The 18,198-nt window shown below is 46.9% G+C and overlaps 6 protein-coding genes across 6 annotated transcripts; 3 read left to right on the forward strand and 3 right to left on the reverse strand.

Moving 5' to 3' along the window:
• Positions 1 to 1,863: 1,863 nt before the first annotated feature.
• On the reverse strand, positions 1,864 to 3,192 carry N7462_000973 (cupredoxin domain-containing protein; the record flags this gene model as incomplete). Its single annotated transcript, XM_057072699.1, has 4 exons — positions 1,864 to 2,502; positions 2,562 to 2,630; positions 2,693 to 2,728; positions 2,806 to 3,192. 4 exons carry the CDS (start codon positions 3,190 to 3,192, stop codon positions 1,864 to 1,866), a joined length of 1,131 nt encoding a protein of 376 aa, XP_056939229.1.
• Positions 3,193 to 4,116: 924 nt separating this feature from the next.
• N7462_000974 (phytanoyl-CoA dioxygenase family protein) lies at positions 4,117 to 5,167 on the reverse strand (the record flags this gene model as incomplete). Its single annotated transcript, XM_057072700.1, has 3 exons — positions 4,117 to 4,523; positions 4,582 to 4,946; positions 5,001 to 5,167. 3 exons carry the CDS (start codon positions 5,165 to 5,167, stop codon positions 4,117 to 4,119), a joined length of 939 nt encoding a protein of 312 aa, XP_056939230.1.
• Positions 5,168 to 8,360: 3,193 nt separating this feature from the next.
• N7462_000975 (putative phenol monooxygenase) lies at positions 8,361 to 10,577 on the reverse strand (the record flags this gene model as incomplete). Its single annotated transcript, XM_057072701.1, has 5 exons — positions 8,361 to 8,746; positions 8,805 to 9,261; positions 9,322 to 9,344; positions 9,407 to 10,181; positions 10,242 to 10,577. 5 exons carry the CDS (start codon positions 10,575 to 10,577, stop codon positions 8,361 to 8,363), a joined length of 1,977 nt encoding a protein of 658 aa, XP_056939231.1.
• A 1,357-nt stretch (positions 10,578 to 11,934) lies between these two features.
• Positions 11,935 to 13,170, forward strand: N7462_000976 (SNARE domain protein; the record flags this gene model as incomplete). The annotated part of the gene is made up of 5 exons (XM_057072702.1): positions 11,935 to 11,980; positions 12,032 to 12,486; positions 12,541 to 12,820; positions 12,875 to 12,902; positions 13,086 to 13,170. The coding sequence occupies 5 exons, from the start codon at positions 11,935 to 11,937 to the stop codon at positions 13,168 to 13,170; spliced, it is 894 nt and encodes a 297-aa protein (XP_056939232.1).
• A 790-nt stretch (positions 13,171 to 13,960) lies between these two features.
• Positions 13,961 to 16,045, forward strand: N7462_000977 (flavin-containing monooxygenase; the record flags this gene model as incomplete). The annotated part of the gene is made up of 7 exons (XM_057072703.1): positions 13,961 to 14,246; positions 14,306 to 14,499; positions 14,553 to 14,717; positions 14,767 to 14,932; positions 14,990 to 15,058; positions 15,118 to 15,810; positions 15,858 to 16,045. The coding sequence occupies 7 exons, from the start codon at positions 13,961 to 13,963 to the stop codon at positions 16,043 to 16,045; spliced, it is 1,761 nt and encodes a 586-aa protein (XP_056939233.1).
• Positions 16,046 to 16,469: 424 nt separating this feature from the next.
• On the forward strand, positions 16,470 to 18,094 carry N7462_000978 (uncharacterized protein; the record flags this gene model as incomplete). The annotated part of the gene is made up of 5 exons (XM_057072704.1): positions 16,470 to 16,557; positions 16,633 to 16,687; positions 16,742 to 16,841; positions 16,912 to 17,041; positions 17,094 to 18,094. The coding sequence occupies 5 exons, from the start codon at positions 16,470 to 16,472 to the stop codon at positions 18,092 to 18,094; spliced, it is 1,374 nt and encodes a 457-aa protein (XP_056939234.1).
• Positions 18,095 to 18,198: the final 104 nt, after the last annotated feature.

Genomic DNA, 18,198 nt, shown 5'->3' on the forward strand with positions numbered 1-18,198 from the left:
TCAAATCCATACTTATATCAAGATCGAATGTCCAGCTTTCTCATCCAAGCAACACCAGCGGAGTCTGAGGTCGCTCTGGGCAGCTGAACAATCCCATCCTCCAGTGTGCCTCCACAGCGTCTCTGGCTCCATCAATAACCTGCATGTGGTGCTTCTCGAGGAATTGAGCAAATATATGCAGGATAATGGTCCGGTCACTGGTGGATGTCGCAAACCTGCCCACGACATATAACGGCCAAGTCAAAGTCGCCATTGGCGTGGACAGAACGCAAACCCGGAGGACACTGTCGAAAGCAGATCTATAAGTCGGACAATCAGAAGTTTGAATGCCCCCACTACCTTCCGTTGGATCAATTGATGCCTTTAATTTGTCCAGCATTAAAAGTCCACAAAACTGATATGATCGCGCAATCTGTACCATAGCCTCTGTGTATGTATCTTCCCCTAGAGGAGATTCAATATGCCATGCGTTTAGAACACTGCTAAGATGCGCTGCGTCATCTTTTATGTCCTCCCCGAGGTTCGATCGTCCGATCAAGTCGGCTAAGCGATACATCAAGGGCCACAGTTGCCCTGCGCATCCAAAAACAGCATCAACTTCGTTGATAGAATAAGGAGTATGACTGTCATCAATGGCCAGGGGGCGTCTCCCAAGAGATAATGCCAACATCACGTTGAAATATTGAAATATTTTTCGAAAGAATATAAATGAAGATGTTTGGGACTCTTCGCGTTGATATTCTAGTAGCACCTTTGCACCCTCAAGATGACACCAGGCATTATTTGGGGAGTTTCCAAGAACAATCTGATTTACATCAACTCTGAAATTAGCTTAGGCCAACAGATGGTACATACTTCGTAATATATTAGGAGCAAACTGCACGCCAGCCAATATCCACACGACGATTCGTCCAAGCGTGGACGAGATAACTCCTCGGCAAGTACTTTCAAGGTTTTTGTATGTAGCTTAGTTGCCCTTTCGCAGGACTCGGATCCAAGGTGATAAAGATGTGCAGCAGCGACAGCTTCCACCGCGCACTGGACTTGAAGAGAATTTGAGGTGCGTGGCAAGACATGAAGCATAAACGGGTTATAGTTGCCCGAGTGTGGAATTGAAAAGGTGATCAAACTCGAAAGATTAGTGTTAAAGTGATGGATAAACCGTGTCGCTGTAGACTTGGGGAGAGCGGGGAGCAAGATCGACTGGCCGGAACCTGTGCCAAAACTGGCACTTTGATGCTGATATCTTCGTTGCCGCGTGTTGGAATATTTGACTGAACTCCAGTCGGGATAGGTGCACTCCACTCGCCTATCTATACACAGGTGGCACGATGGCCGGGTTTCATCACATTTCTTGCGCCTGTTGCGACTATCATCTCATTAGCGCCGGAAACTAGTTCGTATTATTGGAGGATGACAAAGCTCACCAGTTCACGCATCCCCATCTTGACCTCATCTCCTGCCTTCGTGATGACATCGGAGATTGCTATGCGGTGCATTTGATGTCGTGGAGGCTACTGCGCAGTCATGGAGCTCTCCAAAGACACGAAGCGGAGTTCGTAGCGAGAGCCGACGCCGACGCGACCTTTCGGGTCATGTGATGGAAGGTCGCACTGGACTAGAAGTAAGAAAGAAACTTTAAGTTATCGAATGTATTATTTTATTTGCACAAAGAAAGGGAAAGAAACTATAGGTGTATCAATACTACATAGAAAATGCCTGGGGAAGAATCCTGGGTAACAGCCGAAGAGAAGAGAAGAACAATACAGAAATCAAAGAGACCTGCTCTGCGCCATATACCGACTCAAAAACGGAGCCTCGTAGTTGTCGATTACTGTGGAATGTCATGCCAAAATCCCACAATCACCGGTATTCTCGGGTTTCCGGGAGTTGGTAAATGCCACTGCCTTCCAGCTCGGTCGGGCCACGCGTGGCGCGTGAGTTCTGCGAGATATCCCAATTGAACTGACCAGAATCGTGACGAGAAGAAGTGCCTCCATATCCTGACACCGTATCAGATGCAGGGGAGAAGGTTCGCATGTTGGGATCGGGACTTCCAGGACTTCCAACCGATGCGACATCTGTCGTGGCCCGCTTCGTTGCGTTGCTGTCGAGCTCGTTCTTTTGGTATGTGTCCCCGCCTCCATTGAACATGGCCCATCGCGCGGTGCGCTCGGTACGACCATCTTGTGAGGACATCCACTGACTATACACTCGGTTGCGACCCAGGACAAAGAACAAAGCGATCAACGTTGCCACGAAAACGACACAAGCGACGGCAATACCCGCGATAGCACCAGTACTGAGACCACTATGCCCACCTCCAGAACTGCTGGTCACGCTAGATGTAGTGCTTGAATCCGAGCTAGAACTTTCCGTACTAGAACTTCCCGTACTAGAAGTTGAAGAGCTTCCCTCGGCTGGTGCAGACTGGCCTGGAACAAGCATATATGGGTATGTGAGGGCTCGCTGATATTGTGTCTCCCAGGTCTCGCTCGAGTTCTGGGAAAGGAACCTGTCAGTATTTTCTTTTGACGTACACTGCGACCACAGATACTTACCGGATTGATAACCCCGACCATTCCATTGTCCAAACATGACCCGATAGCAGTACAATAGAAGAAGGTTGGCTAATGAATCATTATATTAGATGATCATTCCATTTCCAACATTCTCCATTCTCGATTCATACCTCGGTATCATTGATCACAAGAGACCAAGTCGGTGCCTAGCGGAGATAAATACGTTAGCTCATCCACTGAGTCCTCCAACGCCGGTATCACGGTCATTGATTTCGATACTTACCGCACCAATCAATTGTCCATCACTATTTTCGTCAAAGGTAGTGAACATCCCCGAATAGAAGAGGCCCTCGCTAGCAGGCACACAGGGAGCTTGATAATCAGCTTTGACTACTGAGTGATTTGTCGGGTAGAATTCAAAAACAACAACATCGCCTGGGTTTGCTGTGATATTGTGCGGAACATATGCGTGTGGACTCGATTTGGGCCCAACTTGGATTGTATGTGTTGTGATGCCAGTCGAGGTTGTTGAGATTGTTGAGGTACTCGCCACCGCTGAAGTCGCAATAGCCGTCGTGGTTGAACCGGTACTCGTAGTAATTGTATGTCCTAGTGTCGCAAAAGCAAGCGACACTAGCAGTGTATAAAATACCTGCTGCATGAACAGCATGCTGAGCAGAAAGGGTGAGCTATAGAACTTCCGAATAAATTTTGAGGAGGATGCGTGAAGAAGAAAGGTCTCTCAAGGAAGAGAAATAAAGGTAAGGGACCAGCCATGTTCGGGGCTTAGCCCATGTACATGGCCGAAAGCTCATGGTGTGCTTTGTCTACAAAGTCTTTCTGCTACTTTTGTCAGACTTACAATCCGTCGGATCCTTGAACAGGAATATCGATACGTTGGGCCTAACTAAATACAGTTAATGTTGCCACCCCAAGCGCATCCAACTGGGCCTCCTTGGCCCCCTCACTGTGGTGATGATCCTCGCTCGCCCCCAAAGAAAATAACGTGAGAGATGTGTAGATTTATTCATGTTAAAAGCCACTTTTCATTACAGCCACAGTTACTTTGATGAGGCCTATGGCAACAGCCACTGTTGTGTGGATAAAAGTGAAACACGGTCGGATGAAAGGGGCCTTCGATTAGAACACGGCGACCTGAGCCTTTGTTAATCAATACCCAAAGACGGCCAATATAGTTTTTCTTTATTACAGTGTTTCACTGTAACCATCATTAATGCAGTCAGCATGGCTAGATCAACTTTTCATTGGACGGGCTGTCCGGATAACAAGGTAGACACATGTCAGCACAGGGTCCAGGCACCTTGACCGTAGTCAATGAACAGAGCATCATGAGAATCCGACAAGCTGTTAGAACCCTTTGAGGGCCCACATAGGCAAAAGAAAAGAATCTGCTATCATGCTATCAGTGGACTTTGATGTGATCTGCGCCTATATTGCATAATGTATGGGACAATAGTCACTGTATAAGCGCAAACCTCCGAGTCGAGACTGATTCGCCCATCCTCCGGCTGCCCCAAAGCCACTCAGCCAGCTTCCAGCCAAGTCTAATAAATGAAGACCCCGCCCCTCAGCCTTACAGCCCGTCTCCAGGCGTCCATAACTTCATCCATCGGTCATCCATGTCGCTGCCCTCTTTGTAAAATCTGAGGTCTGTGCTAACACGAATGCGCCCGTTGTGCCCCTCATTCTTGGAACTCGCATGTACAATATACGGGTCATGGAAAACCACGTCACCAGCCTCATATTGGGCAACTAGCCATTGTCGCTGTCTTTCATTCTCTGGCTTCTGATAGAGATCACTGAATTCTCTTGCGTCTTGCGAGAGCTGGCCATACTTTTCCATATGTACGTTGAATGCACTCAGCCGCTCCTTCTCGGACAAAACATTGGCCCGTCGAGTGAAGTCATCTTCGATTGCACGACCCACAGAGACAGAGTCGGATAAATACATTAGACCACCACCATTTGCTTGGATGTCTCCTATGGAGCTTTATTGTTAGCTACCTTGCTTGGTGGATGGAGTTGTAACAGGTCCTACCAAGAGGTACCCAGGCCGTGAGAAACTCGGCTTCCCCTTTTCGAAGAAACAGTTTATCATAATGGACTCCGGTACTGAGTGCATGTGGCGCATTGTGTCGAATCATAGTTCGCTTGAGCAAAATCTCTTTATTCCACTTCATCAAGCCTCGTACAAACTCTCGCAGGTGAGGATGTTCTAGGAGCTGGAGGTATTTCGGTTGAGAATGCGCATCAATCATAGCTTGTACCTGTTTAGACGTTGGAGGTAAGTCACCAGCGCCGATTCCTCCATGTTCGAGAGGGTCATTCATCTCATTGAATATTCCGTCTTCAAGAGCCGATCCTGGCTTTAAAATTCCGGTCGGTTCGTACAGAGTGAAATATCTAGGTGTTCTGTTAGCTGCTGCGCTGCCAGCTTTTTGTTATGGATTACCATACTCTTCGCGAACTCTCTGTACCTCATCCCTTGGAAGGAGACCCTTCACAAAAACATATCCGTCCTCTCTCAATCTCTTCCGCATTTCATCAAAATGCGTGTCCTTGGGCGTAACCCGAAGCCATCCCGCTCGCACAGTAGGGCCTTGATTTGAGCGCACATCAATCATTGCCAAAACGTCTTAATTTGAAATATTCAAATCAATCGGAATAATAGGATATCAAGCAGAGAGAACTCAGTGTTCCTGAATGTTAGCGATCGATGAAAAATACGAGTGTCTGCATTTATGGTCCTCTTTATAAGTACAATGTCGGTATATTTCCGAGCGCAGGACGATTTGGTCGGAGAAATTAGACTTGTGACCTCAAAACTAGCTCAGCCTGTATGTTTCATTGGATGTCGTTACGCCTCCTCTTCTCTGAATATAAATGTGATCATGTGGTCAGCAAGGGCAAGATCCTCTCCACATCTGCACCGATCAGTCTCCCAAGGTTACCCCAACCTTAGTGAATTTTGATTGGTCAGCGTTACGCCGGTCTTGCTCCCAGGTGTATTGCTTGTTTTGAACAGTAAAAATGGTCTAAAGGAAAATATAAAGGCAAATGATACAAGTGGATCAAACTTCAATAAAAGACACAAAGATTCATGATGCCTTTGTGATTTGCCGTACAATATCAAACGCTCCAGCCTTCCGGTGCGCCAGGGGCCAAGACCAGATATTTTGTGAAGGACAACAAATACGTCGCCATTGAGTTCATCTCTCATAAAAGCCATCAATCCCCGCAAATTTTGATTGATAAATTAAAAAATCATCCGGTATTGATGTATTAATTCAGATAACCGGCTTTTTCAAGCCCGGGCTTATGTTTCTTTCTTTCGGAGCCCTCGTTTTTGATCTTTCCATCACCTGAATCCAATCATTTTGACAATATGTCTTTCTAACCCACACTCGTTTTTTAGTAATTGTCAAGAACCTGCATTTCAAGTAAGCCTCACATGTGAGTATTACGACTTATCCATTATGAGATATACGATAGTGATGGCTAGCTAAGACCTTCATTTTAGCAGTATAGACATGCACCACCATTCCAGGTCATAGATATTGCTCTCTAAGCTTCTTTTAAAGATACACTATTTCGACCAATTTTATCTAGTACTAGATTTTAACGAAAATACAGGCGTAGTTAAAATGGCAAGAAAGGTCTGCATGTTGAACAATCTGATCATGTAGCAAATAATGCTCATTAAAGTCATAACGAATAAAGCGCCTTCAAAACCGAATAGCCCGCTATGCCAATAAATCCATGATTCTAGTTACGAATGCATTGATAATCGCCGCTGGCTCTCCTCATCAATAGTTTCACGCGCCTTGACTTTCTCATGAGTGATGGGAGATATCCTCGCCGCGATTATGTACGTACATACCGCAATAATAACCGCCTCAGGCAACATTGTCATTAGCAAATACGCGGTCGGGCTGCCTTTGATCGCATTGAATGACATATTCCCACTGATGACAAAAATGAGCGAGTAAGTTACGCGCACAGCAAGTATTGGAACGCAAATGGCCACCCCTGTCAATGCCCACCGCTCTCCTTCAAAGTATTCAAGCCTGTGTCGCCAAAACAAAATGAACACACCCACCAAGTAGAGGTAAATGACCGTTAGCAAACCCATACTAGCTTGACTCCATGGTGTTGGATCCAGAGGGCGTTTAACATCCATCACAGCGACCCAACCTCCAATAGAAATACCAATATCAATCCAGGTAATAATAGATGGGATCCAGAATATTCTTCTAGCGGCGATTGTAACGACCTTGTTGCTGTTCGAGGCGATTTGGTTAGTTTGTTTTCCTCCGAGAGATTGGGGTACGAGAATACGAACATTCGTTCAAGCATTTCTAACAAGAGGAAGATAATAAGGATCATTCCGAGGGATTCGCAGACAAAGATTGCGGCCCACAGACCTTGCGAGCTATGGTCGATGGTTGCAAGCTTACAGCTCGCACTGATGAGTCGAAGCAGTGCAAAAGCACCAACGCACAACCAGCCAATCTGATGTATGTATTTGAAGTAAATGGCGAATAACAAAGCAGATGCGAAGGCGACAATTTGAGTGACTGCGATGCCGTCACGGTAGGTGAAGATCCCGTCACTCGCCATTTTATAAGGGACTTGTATATGGGATTGAGACCACGGGCTCCTGTTTAAATAGTTTGACAAGCTCTTTCGCTAAAAAATTAAATTCAAAATGGACTCGGTCGTAAACTGGGACGATACAAGTCTTCTCAGAAGTGCTCGAGCTCAAGACTCGAGATGGAATTGTGCAACTCATCGTTCCAAATATCCATGAGCCAGCCTTATAGATGATTGTGAGCTGACATCTAACAGAGCAACTTCTTGGCCGCGTCTTGGCTTTGTGATGCTCTTCTGTCACACAATTCCCCGTGAGCTGTCATTGGCCCACTGCAGCCCCGTAAGGCTCGCGCCTGTGCCTTTTTGGCAACCCTCGCGCGATCATGTGACCAGCGGTCAAATATCCCCCCGAGAACTGATCGACGCGCTTGAATAGTTGTCTAGTCTAGACTACTAGAATAGTCCCCGGTTGAAACCCGAAGGCATGGCATGGCCCAAATCATGAAATTCGACTGAAGTTTCTCCACCTGCTGTATGTTGACTCGCGGGTTTTAACCACTGGCTGAAAGTCCCAAAAGAGGATTGGAGCCGGAATTCCTATCCCAATCGCCACAAAGACCAAAAAACGTTCCCTTAGCCGTGTTAAAGCGCGTCGAAAATGTAAGGCGTTCATATATGGAAGCTTAAGCCTGTCAAAGACCGAAGACAAGTCTCTGCAGCTAAGACAAGGACTGTAAACCAAGTACTAGAGTCCACAATGTGTTCATTTTCATTGCCTCCTTGTGTAGAGTGATCGTCGATGCTTATTTGGGGGTTGGGCTCCACCGGATGAAAATTATGAGTCTCAACCGATATCAGTGTATTTGCGGCATGCGTCAGAGATCATTCATCTACTGCCATCCTGAAAATGCCATCCTGAAAGGAGATAAGCCGAGGGAGCAAATATACCTATATCTTGGTATTGCTGGCCTCTTGCCTGGGGTTGAAATGGCTTTTGAATCAAAAAGCGACACAAAAAAAGAAAAATGGGCCATGGCCTAGACTATAGACTGAGTCATGATGGCTATTCGGTAAATCACCCCGTGTCAACAGTTGGATCCTGGATCGCTTCCTTTGAAGGTACGAAGTTAACTACGGGCTCCTGATTTAAAATATGGATTTCGCCTTGATTATTCCAGTTTGATCTCTATGCGAAGTGGTTGATATGAATTTTGACTTTGTGTACTAGATTGTGCGAATCAAGCTCTTCAAGTAGCTTTCCACTCGGCTTGTATCTTTCAACTCTGCGATCACTCCGACATATCCATCCGGTCTGACCACTGCCAGTGCACCCTTGGCCGGATCAACACCGTAAATGCCGTAGACATCATCCATCTCGTATCCACTATAGAATGTCATTTCCGAGGATTTCTTTATTTCATGTGGGATATCATTCCACATAAACTCTCGTGGGAGCCTGGGATGGATGACCAGTTGTTCCAGTATCGAAGTGGGGAAGTGATTGAGGATGGTGCCAAGTTCAGTAAGTGATTGAGAGGAAACGCCTTGCCAATCCAACAAATCTGAAGAGGTTAGGCAAAGTATCCGGAAACGACCGGTTGAAGCAAGGTCTATTTGAGGTGTTAGAACTTTAAATCAGTCTGTACAACAAGTTGATCTTGCTCTTACCATCATGCAGGTCACGACGATAGCCATCCGCATGTCGGACCAGACGCACATTGAGAATTCTTCGTCCTGGCCGTAAAATTCCTGATAAATAGTCCGTGCCTGTTATTGGGTTTTGACTGTCCCCCAAGGTACGATCAACAGTCATGTTTTCGGGATATTCAATCCCACAGCCACTTGTGAAACCATTGCCACGGCTAAATACTTCAAGAAACTCCTCATGAGTTAATCCTCCTGCGCCATCCTCAGAAATACCAATCTTCCCCGAGAACATCGAAGAGAAATCTCGGTCGAATTTGATAAGCTCCTGTGCGATAGTGTGACGTTCCTTGTGATAGGTATCCAGAATGGGATCCGGTTCTGTCGTGGAGCCCTTTGGTGTGAGCCCATGGATAGAATATGCTAGCTTCCAGGCCAGATTGTATGCGTCCATCATGGACACATTCATGCCCTGCCCTGCCTGTATTGTGGAAAAATCGGTTAGTGCTTTGTTCAATACAGCTTTCTATTCTGAAAATACCTTCGGACTATGTGTGTGGCAAGCTAGTTGAAACAGTTTGTTAGCTGAAAAGTGTGCCATTAGGTGCGTAGTTTGTATTCCTTACCATCTCCAGCAATAAACACACGGTTTATTCCTCTAGAGTCTTTGACTGAAAAGTTGTCCGTGACACGTTGGCCAATCTGGTAAGCTGCCCACCAATCTACAGCCCCATCCTTCTTGGGGCGAATATAGTACGGCTTAAATGCTGCCGCTGCATTTTCAAAGATGGTTTGTTCAGTGACTTGGCTTCGACGAGCCCTCGCATCAGCGGAAGATGCATTCGAGCCTTCCCCAATTTGCTGGTCGTTATCAGGATTGACATCACCTGGAACTTGTACGTATAATCGTGTCAAGTAATCGCCGGTCGCAATTCGCTCCCGGGGGATAACCATGACCGAACCTGCAGGAGAATGAATAGCGCAACGCCTTCTGATATCCGGGAAATCTGTGTCAACAACCAAGTCCACCACACCCCAAATGTGATCAAGAGATTCGCCTTCGAGTTTGAGGCCCATGCATCGCCGCACCACCGAATGCGCCCCATCGGCACCAACCAAGTATTTCGTTCGCAGGGTACGTTGCTTGCCTTCAGTTTCGATCTCCACTAAGACGGGATACTCGGCATCTCCTGCCTCATCGATTTTGACATCAATGAGTTTAGTGCGGCGTTGAACACCCCGCTTCGAGTAACGAAGCAGATCGTTTTCCAGGATCCGTTCAATTCGACCTTGGTGGATTGTGACTTCATGGGGGTATCGAGCCGGGACTGCGACATCGGGGACTATCGAGGTTCGCTCGATGATTTTATCCTTTTCATTCGAAGGGTTCCAGAACGCGACCTTATATATCCAGCATTAAATGTGGTCCTAGAGTGCGATAAGAGGTTGAAAGAAATATACCTGCCACATCTGACAGCCTTCGCAGAGAATTTCGTCAGCTAGGCCCAGAGACTTCAGAGTTTCAAGAGTGCGAGGCTGAAGTCCGTCGGCTTGTCCGGATTTCAAGGTTGTTGCTTTCGCATCAACGCACAGTAGAGACTCGTCACTCAACCCATACCGTGCCAGCAGGAGCTCTAACATGAGTCCCGCCGGGCCGGCACCGACAATCACGACTTCATACTTTTCGTTTGTCCCATCCGATATTATACTTGGCGCGAGGCGTGGCAACGGAGGTGCAAAGGAAGGAAGAACGCGCAGCTCGCGCGATGCTGCGGCAAATTCCGTGAAGACGGGCATGACGGCTGCCCTCGCGATTCAGAGAGAATCCGAGTAGATCAAAAGACCAAGGAGAGGCCACAATCTTTACTTCTAGGGAGGAAAATTACATTTAAACCATGGGGGCTTAATGGGGGATTTATTCCACTGCGGACGCTTTGCGCGGACACGCCGTGGGTATTCGTAAATGGCGGGGAATCGAGGGGCATTGTCTACGCAATGAGCTATCTTCGAATTCGAGCAGATGCCCATGGGTCTTGTGGATCGAATAGCATGGCGAGAGCCAGTGAGAAGCGGTGGACCGTTGGGCTTGCCACAGTTAGGGATTGGTGAGATTCAAGTAATCACAGCGTAATAGCCGTGGCGCTAGGCGAGCGTTGGGGGGGGAATGCCGAGGAATGGTTTGTCGAATGAAGACCAACCTCGGGTTTACAGCACGACGATCTCCCCGCTCAATTCCAGTTATATCCGAGTAATGTTTCTCATGAGAAGCGAGCGGGTGCTATAAGTATCTAAGGGGATAAGTATAAAGTACCTGTAGATCTGTAGATAGGGTGCGTACCTCTATTTTTTTTCAGTTGCTAATCTTTTCAGAAAGAGCCATTTGTTTATTTTAGAAAGAAAAAGACCGAGATTCGATCGACAATCGCAACCAGCAGGGCGTATTTTGTTAGGTTCAACGACCCTTGATTTTCTCGATAGTCAAATAAAAGATAAGCTATAAAATAACTTGAAGTTGTTAGAAGCTAAATATATAAGCACTAATAACTAGCTAGTAGATTAATCGAATAATTAGATTTAATTAGTACTATGTAGCTGCTATCAATACCCGTAGTCCGACCGTGGTTGCCTAGGTACTAATAGGGGCCAATTCTAAAAAAAAAAAATTTAATGTATTGCTGAAGTATAGTAATAATTATATTCAGCGAAAAAGGCCGCCTGCTGAACAGGCACATGCATTATGTTGGGGGCGCAGATAGCGGACACCTGAGGCTCGGCGTGAGGCTCAGCAACCGCACATGTCGCTATTTTAGGAACACCAGTTCACAGTTTCTTGGGGGCCTGAAAACTTCGGAGATTATCAACCAATTGAACAATACCATTGTTGACGATCGGTCAGTATAGGAGCATTCAGTAGGGCGCACTATTATGTGACGGTATCGTATGATGGATTTTATTAGGTCGTTGGGATTGATAATCCTTGGCTAGGCACCTGGGTTAACTGCCGCGCAAAGAGTAGCAAAGAAGTAAATTTTTGACTCGCAACTCCGAGAATTTTAACAGTATATTTAATTTCAACCAACCCCATTCACCCGGTATTAGGATTAATCAAGTCTTCTCGTTTACTAGTAGAATAGAATTCAATTACCTGGCTACCATGAACGGCTACGAAAGGGACCTAGAATCTGGTCAAGAGCAATATGGTATGTTGGGCATTTATTCAACTGCATGACGTTCTCTAACATGACTGTTAGCTCTCCAGAACACAGGCGACATGGCAATAGTGCTCACTAAGCGACGCAAAATTGACCAGGACTTGCGGCAGGTCGCATTAAAGCAAGAGCAACTTCAATCATCCCAGCAAGCTCTCCTCGATTCGACTACCGCAGCCGAAGACTATCAAGCCGGGATTCGCATCGATGCCGTCAAGGAAGAGATATCTGGTTGCTTCCAACGCATTCGAGAGCATGTCGCAAGTCTCAAACGAGACTCCGATATGTCCAATCCACTTATTCAGCAACAAATCAAATTCATCAGTGAAAATGTTCAGCGGCAAATTCAGTTGTACTCTGCAACACAGCAAAACTTCGAAGGCAAGCTTAGGTCGCAAGTACGACGAAGATATGAGATTGTCCACCAGGGCGCGACTCCGGAAGAAATCACTGCAGGCATGGAAGGAATTATCAACGGAGGGGAACAGGCATTTGCAGTACGTTTGTGTGACAGGCTAGACTGGGGGGACCACAGGTTGACATGTTTCTAGATCCAAGGTATGCGAAGTGCACAAGCCATCGAAGCTCGAAATGCTGTTTTGCAAAGATCCGTGGCTATCCGTAGAATCGAGCAAGATATGAAGGCCCTAGCCGAAATGTATCAAGATATTGGATCACTGGTTGAGCAACAAACATACCCTGCTCAAGAAATTCAAGACAAAGCAGAGGCAACCGCCAACTATACCAAGGATGCAAATGAGCAAATGAGTCGAGCGATAATCAGCTTGCGCAATGCGAATAAATGGAAATGGTGGATTCTGCTTGTAGGCGGTAATTATTATCCTAACCGACTGCATCGTACACCTGACTAACAATTTTTTTCAGTTCTTATTGTGGCTGTTATCGTGGGAGGGTGCGTTGGGTGGTGCAAAGTAACAAATCATTGCTAGACGGTGTTTGCTGACAATTACGATAAATATTGCACATGAATGAGACGAGTAGATAATGTCTAATATGACTTCAAAATGACCCATCATAGAGAAAGCCTTCCCAAGTCTTCTTTTGTAAATGCATACCAAATTACTGTTCTGTACAGAACCAATCCCTTTCCACCCGAAAGCGTCTTTGGGGTAATTTGCGGGGGCGGATGGGCGCGGGGTGCGAAACCTAGGTTCACATAGTACTCCGTAATTCCGCCCACAAGCGGAAAGGCCCAAGAGCTATGATACGAATATGACCAAACCCCGGAAAGTACACGATGCCACGGTAAATGATACTGCAGAATTCGGCGAGACGCGGCAGTGCAGCGGGTCACAATGCCGACTCCGGCCTCAGCTGGCGCGATCAGACAGCGCTCGGAAGTTAATGTTGCCCGTGTTAATGCAAGACGGCGGGAATGAAGCGCGATTGAAAGGACCATACAGTAGTCGGCCGCCACAATGCTTCATAATTGGTAAATGAAGCTCCCCCACAACTCGAGTTGCGTGGGGCTTTGACATGGGGGTTTTCCGAGCGTCCATTCACGTCAAAATTGGTGTCAATTTCTTGGCACACTGACCTTCACCTTGTGCAGATCGTGGATACTCTGGGTTCGACAGATGTATAAACGCTGGGTCTATATCGAGAACAGCGAGGCAACAGTGGATCCTCACTGGGGCTCTCTACTAATCGGAAGTTGTCGAATCTGGTTGAAACCGGGGAGGAAACACTGAAAAATTGGAATGGGTTGAAAATGCGTGCAACCCGGAAGTGAGGCCCGAGCCTTGGTAGAAAAACTGGCAAGAGGGGAACCCTGCATGGCCTGTAGTCATTGTATAAGTTTGGAAGCGTGAATAGCATAAAACCCGGAAGCTGTCCGCAAAACTAATGACCTCTTCAGCTAGAAAGGTGTGTGCCATGCAAAAGAAGTCATTCTTGCCCATAACTGCCTACACCACCTTTTAAATTTCTGTTTAAATCCCAAGATAAATCATGAAGCGCCTTTCTCGAGTATTCAGTGGAAGCCCCAAGGCTGTTAATGCAAACGAAGTGAAGGAAGTGAGTGTGTCTCGTCGAAATACCAAGCCTATTGTGGAAGGCCGGTCTGTGGATGAAAACAGACCAATTCGAGTGGTTGTTATTGGTGCCGGTATCTCTGGAATACTCGCATGCATTCGACTTGTCCAAAGGATAGAGAACCTCGAGCTTTGCATTTATGACAAGAACGCCGATATTGGAGGGACATGGTTCGAGAATCGGTATCCCGGATGCGCCTGTGGTACGTTATCATGACAAAATGAAAAGGGGCTTTTACTAACCAATACCTCCTATCACTAGATATTCCTGCCCACACTTACCAACTTACCTTTGAGCCCAATAAGGAATGGTCATCCTTCTACGCACCTGCACCTGAGATACACCGTTACTGGCAGAGAGTTGTTGAGAAGTACGGATGTATGAAATATATCAAATTGAAGCAACAGGTTACCGGTGCGGAATGGGATGAAAGGACCTCGAAATGGCTACTTCAAGTAAGGAACCAGTGACGACTTTTAAAACAAACGCAACTAATTTAGTTCCATAGATCCATAGCTTGGAGGATGGGGCTATATATGCCGATACAAGCGATGTTGTTATTCAAGCAACTGGGTCCCTGAATAACTGGAAGTGGCCCAGTATACCTGGTCTACATGAATTTGAGGGAAAGCTGCTGCATAGCGCTTCTTGGGATGAGGGATATGACTACACCGTAAGTACCCTTTCTGTTCATCAAATATATGTCTCTGATTATTGCCTAGAATAAGCGCGTCGCTGTTATTGGAAATGGGTCTAGTGGTATTCAGATCGTGCCAGGAATTCTCCCCAATGTGACACATATTGATCATTACATGCGATCCAAGACCTGGATTTCGCCGACTTTTGCAAGAGAGCACATAGACAAGCGTGGTGACGGGCTAGAAAACTGTGGGTGAAAATTCCACGAGGCTGGTCCGTGAATCTTCTACTAACTTCTCTTGCTAGTTGACTTTACCCCAGAGGAAATTGAAACTTTCAAGACAGATCACCAAGCTTATCAAAAGTTTCGTAAAGGTGAAGGGTCTATCTTGCATCTCAAAATACTATCTTACAACTTCTAATATAATCAACAGAGGTTGAACTTCAGTTACAATCCGTCCATGGATCTACTCTAATGGGAAATCCAATGCAAATCGGGGCACGGGAGGTCTTTGTGGAAAACATGAAGCGGCGACTAGCCAAGAAGCCCGAATTGGCTGACGATTTAATCCCTTCCTTTCCTCCGGCATGCCGTCGGTTAACCCCAGGACCAGGCTATCTTGAGGCTCTGACGGATGACAAGGTTGAGATGATTCGATCAGAAATCGTCAAGGTCGATGCCACAGGTATTATTACAACAGACGGTCAGCATCGGAAAGTCGACGCGATCATCTGTGCTACCGGGTTTGACACGTCCCACGCTCCTCGATTTCTAATAAAAGGGCGTGGAGGTGTCACTCTTGCTGAGCGTTGGAAAGAAACCCCAGAGACCTACATTTCTGTCGCAACCGATGGGTTTCCAAATTATTTCATTTCTCTGGGGCCAAACGCCGGGCTTGGAGAGGGAAATCTGCTAATTTTGATCGAGAAGTCCATTGAGTACATGACAGAATGTATACGTAAGATGCAGCGAGACAGCATTTGTGCCATGACTGTGAAGAGTGACGCCGTGAAGCGCTTCACGCGGTATTGCGATGAATATTTCGCAACCACAGTTTTTGGTACCAAATGCCACAGCTGGTACAAAGGTGGCACAGAGGATGGGCGGATCGTTGCTCTCTGGCCTGGTAAGTCAGACTCCTATTCACTGATAGAATCTCGCTCACGATGATAGGGTCATCTCTTCATGCGATGAAAGTATTCTCCAATCCCCGATGGGAGGACTTCGAGTATGAGTATGTCAACGATAACCCCAGTGGGTGGTTTGGCGATGGCTGGACCGAGAATGAGAAGCACAATAAGATCCATGTCAATTACCTGGATGATGAGCAAGTCGACTTCCCCCAACCGGCGAAAGTATAGATATCCCTCGGGCAAAGAAGGTTTTGATCCGAACAAGAGGAGCAGCCGAGGTAGTACCAAGTATTTTGTTCCCGTTATAAAGCAATATTCCTCGATAAGAATGCACTAGTCTTTCTAGTTTCCTCAGACGTAGTAATTACTACCCTAAGGTTTCCTGGAATCTCTTGTACTCATCCGTAAGTACTGCGAAGTGGAGCAGTCGGACCAAGTCCGGGCGGTGATGATATCATTAGCCGTATCGTAACAAACCAGCGTTGTTACGCAGCTGAAGTACCTCCGATGTAGCATTGTGCGGGGAAAGGTACTCCCGACTCCCGTTGTTCGCCGGCAATACCAATACCGCACTCTGGCCATCTTCATTCCTCCCCAGACTTGATCCTCAACTCTTGTTACCCCGGATCTCCCTCCTCCCCGATGGACCAACATGAAGCCCACAGACAAGCACTTTCGCTGCACGGTCTGTCAGCGGGGCTTTACGCGCATTGATCACTTGAAGAGACATCATCTTCGACGTAAGTGCCCCGCCCTGCAGGGTTCCCCATCCTTCTCCAACACCCTCCCCCAATTGCCTGCTTATTCTTGGACAGATTCCGGCCAAAAGCCTTACTCTTGCGTATTCTGCAATGAGGCCTTTGCGCGCTGGTATAAAATTCCTTCTCGGGCCTATTCTCGCTTCATAGATTGACGGTTTTGTAGCGATAATTTACGCGACCATTACGGGGATTGCGCCCAGCGCGGCGATCGCCAAATTCCCGAGACAGGCCAACGAGGCCGGCGGCGACATGCATGCCAATCAGTGAGCTTTATTATACAGCGACATATCAATTTGGGAATGGTGGCTAATGGTTTGTTTGCCGATGTATTAGTGTACCTCGATGAAACTCCGATGCGACGGCCAAACACCATGCGAATCCTGCGTGAAAAGAAATCTCACATGTACCAATGCGAGAGAATCTGTCCTCAAAGATTCTGATTTCAATGATTCTGGCAACTCAGGTATGGCTAATCCGGCCATCACGATGATTACAGTGGAACTCATATCCTTTAGTATCGCCGAAGACAATCTATGACCCGCCATCGGACCGCGGATCCATCAAATTTCTACTTAACGGTGGCACTGACAGCTTTACAGAAGCGTTTAGGCTTCCTCCACGCAGCGATCGGGCCCGCGGCATGGTATTTCACAGCCAGAATGGGCTCGAGGACGCAGCTGAAGGAGCATTTGCATACAACGGACCAGGAAATCGACCAGAGTTCGCGCCACCATTTGCTGAACCCGACCCGGCAGCGCTACAATTTTTTCAGGACACATTTTTGGATTTCTTTAGTGGACCTTTTGGTGACCAAAAGCCATTAGAAGATCCATATACAGGTCAAATGGTCTACTCGACGCCTATTGCCTCGGGGCAGAGTCCCAGCCTATCCCTGCAGCCGGAGCAGCCATTATTTGAGCCAGAGAGGCCATTTGCCATGGCCCTCATTCAGTCCATTCTAGCTCGAGCTTGGACAGTGCCGTTAGATGCCAAAGCCCAGGATGAAATATCCACAAATCTGAATTACCTGTTGACAACCGCTCGAATACGAAAATTTGTTTACCTTTATTTCAAATACTGGCAACCTAGCTGCGCCATGGTTCACATTCCATCCTTCGACATGGAGACCGCATCGCTGCCTCTCCTCGCCGCGATCACTTTCTTTGGGGCTATGTATAGTTCGGATCAAAGGGAGGCTTATGTCGCAAAACGACTACTCGACTTCGCTGAGCTTTTCATCTTCTCGAGTGATGTCTATTCGCCCGAGACTGAAGTTGCGAGCACATTCTCGGGCAATCAAACTCCTGATGATGATGCGAGTGACTGGGCCAGATTCCAAAATTTTCAAGCTGGGTTTATTATGACAATCGTCCAATACTGGGCAGGTAGCCGTCCTTCTCGAAATCGAGCAATGGAAAACCGTTTTAGTGAAGTTGTCAAGGCAAGTCATATTGAATGTGCCTTCCGAGGTGCAAATATGGCTAACGGGAACAGGTTGCCCGTCGACAAGGTCTAGTAAAAGTGTGTCACCTTCCAGATAATGAACAATTTGATGAAATCCTCTGGATTCAAACAGAGTGTCGGATTCGGTATTTCTCGACTCGACGATATACAGCTTCA

The sequence above is a fragment of the Penicillium macrosclerotiorum genome, assembly GCF_028827735.1.
Source record: "Penicillium macrosclerotiorum strain IBT 26536 chromosome Unknown utg000001l_segment0_segment0, whole genome shotgun sequence".
NCBI lineage: Eukaryota > Fungi > Ascomycota > Eurotiomycetes > Eurotiales > Aspergillaceae > Penicillium > Penicillium macrosclerotiorum.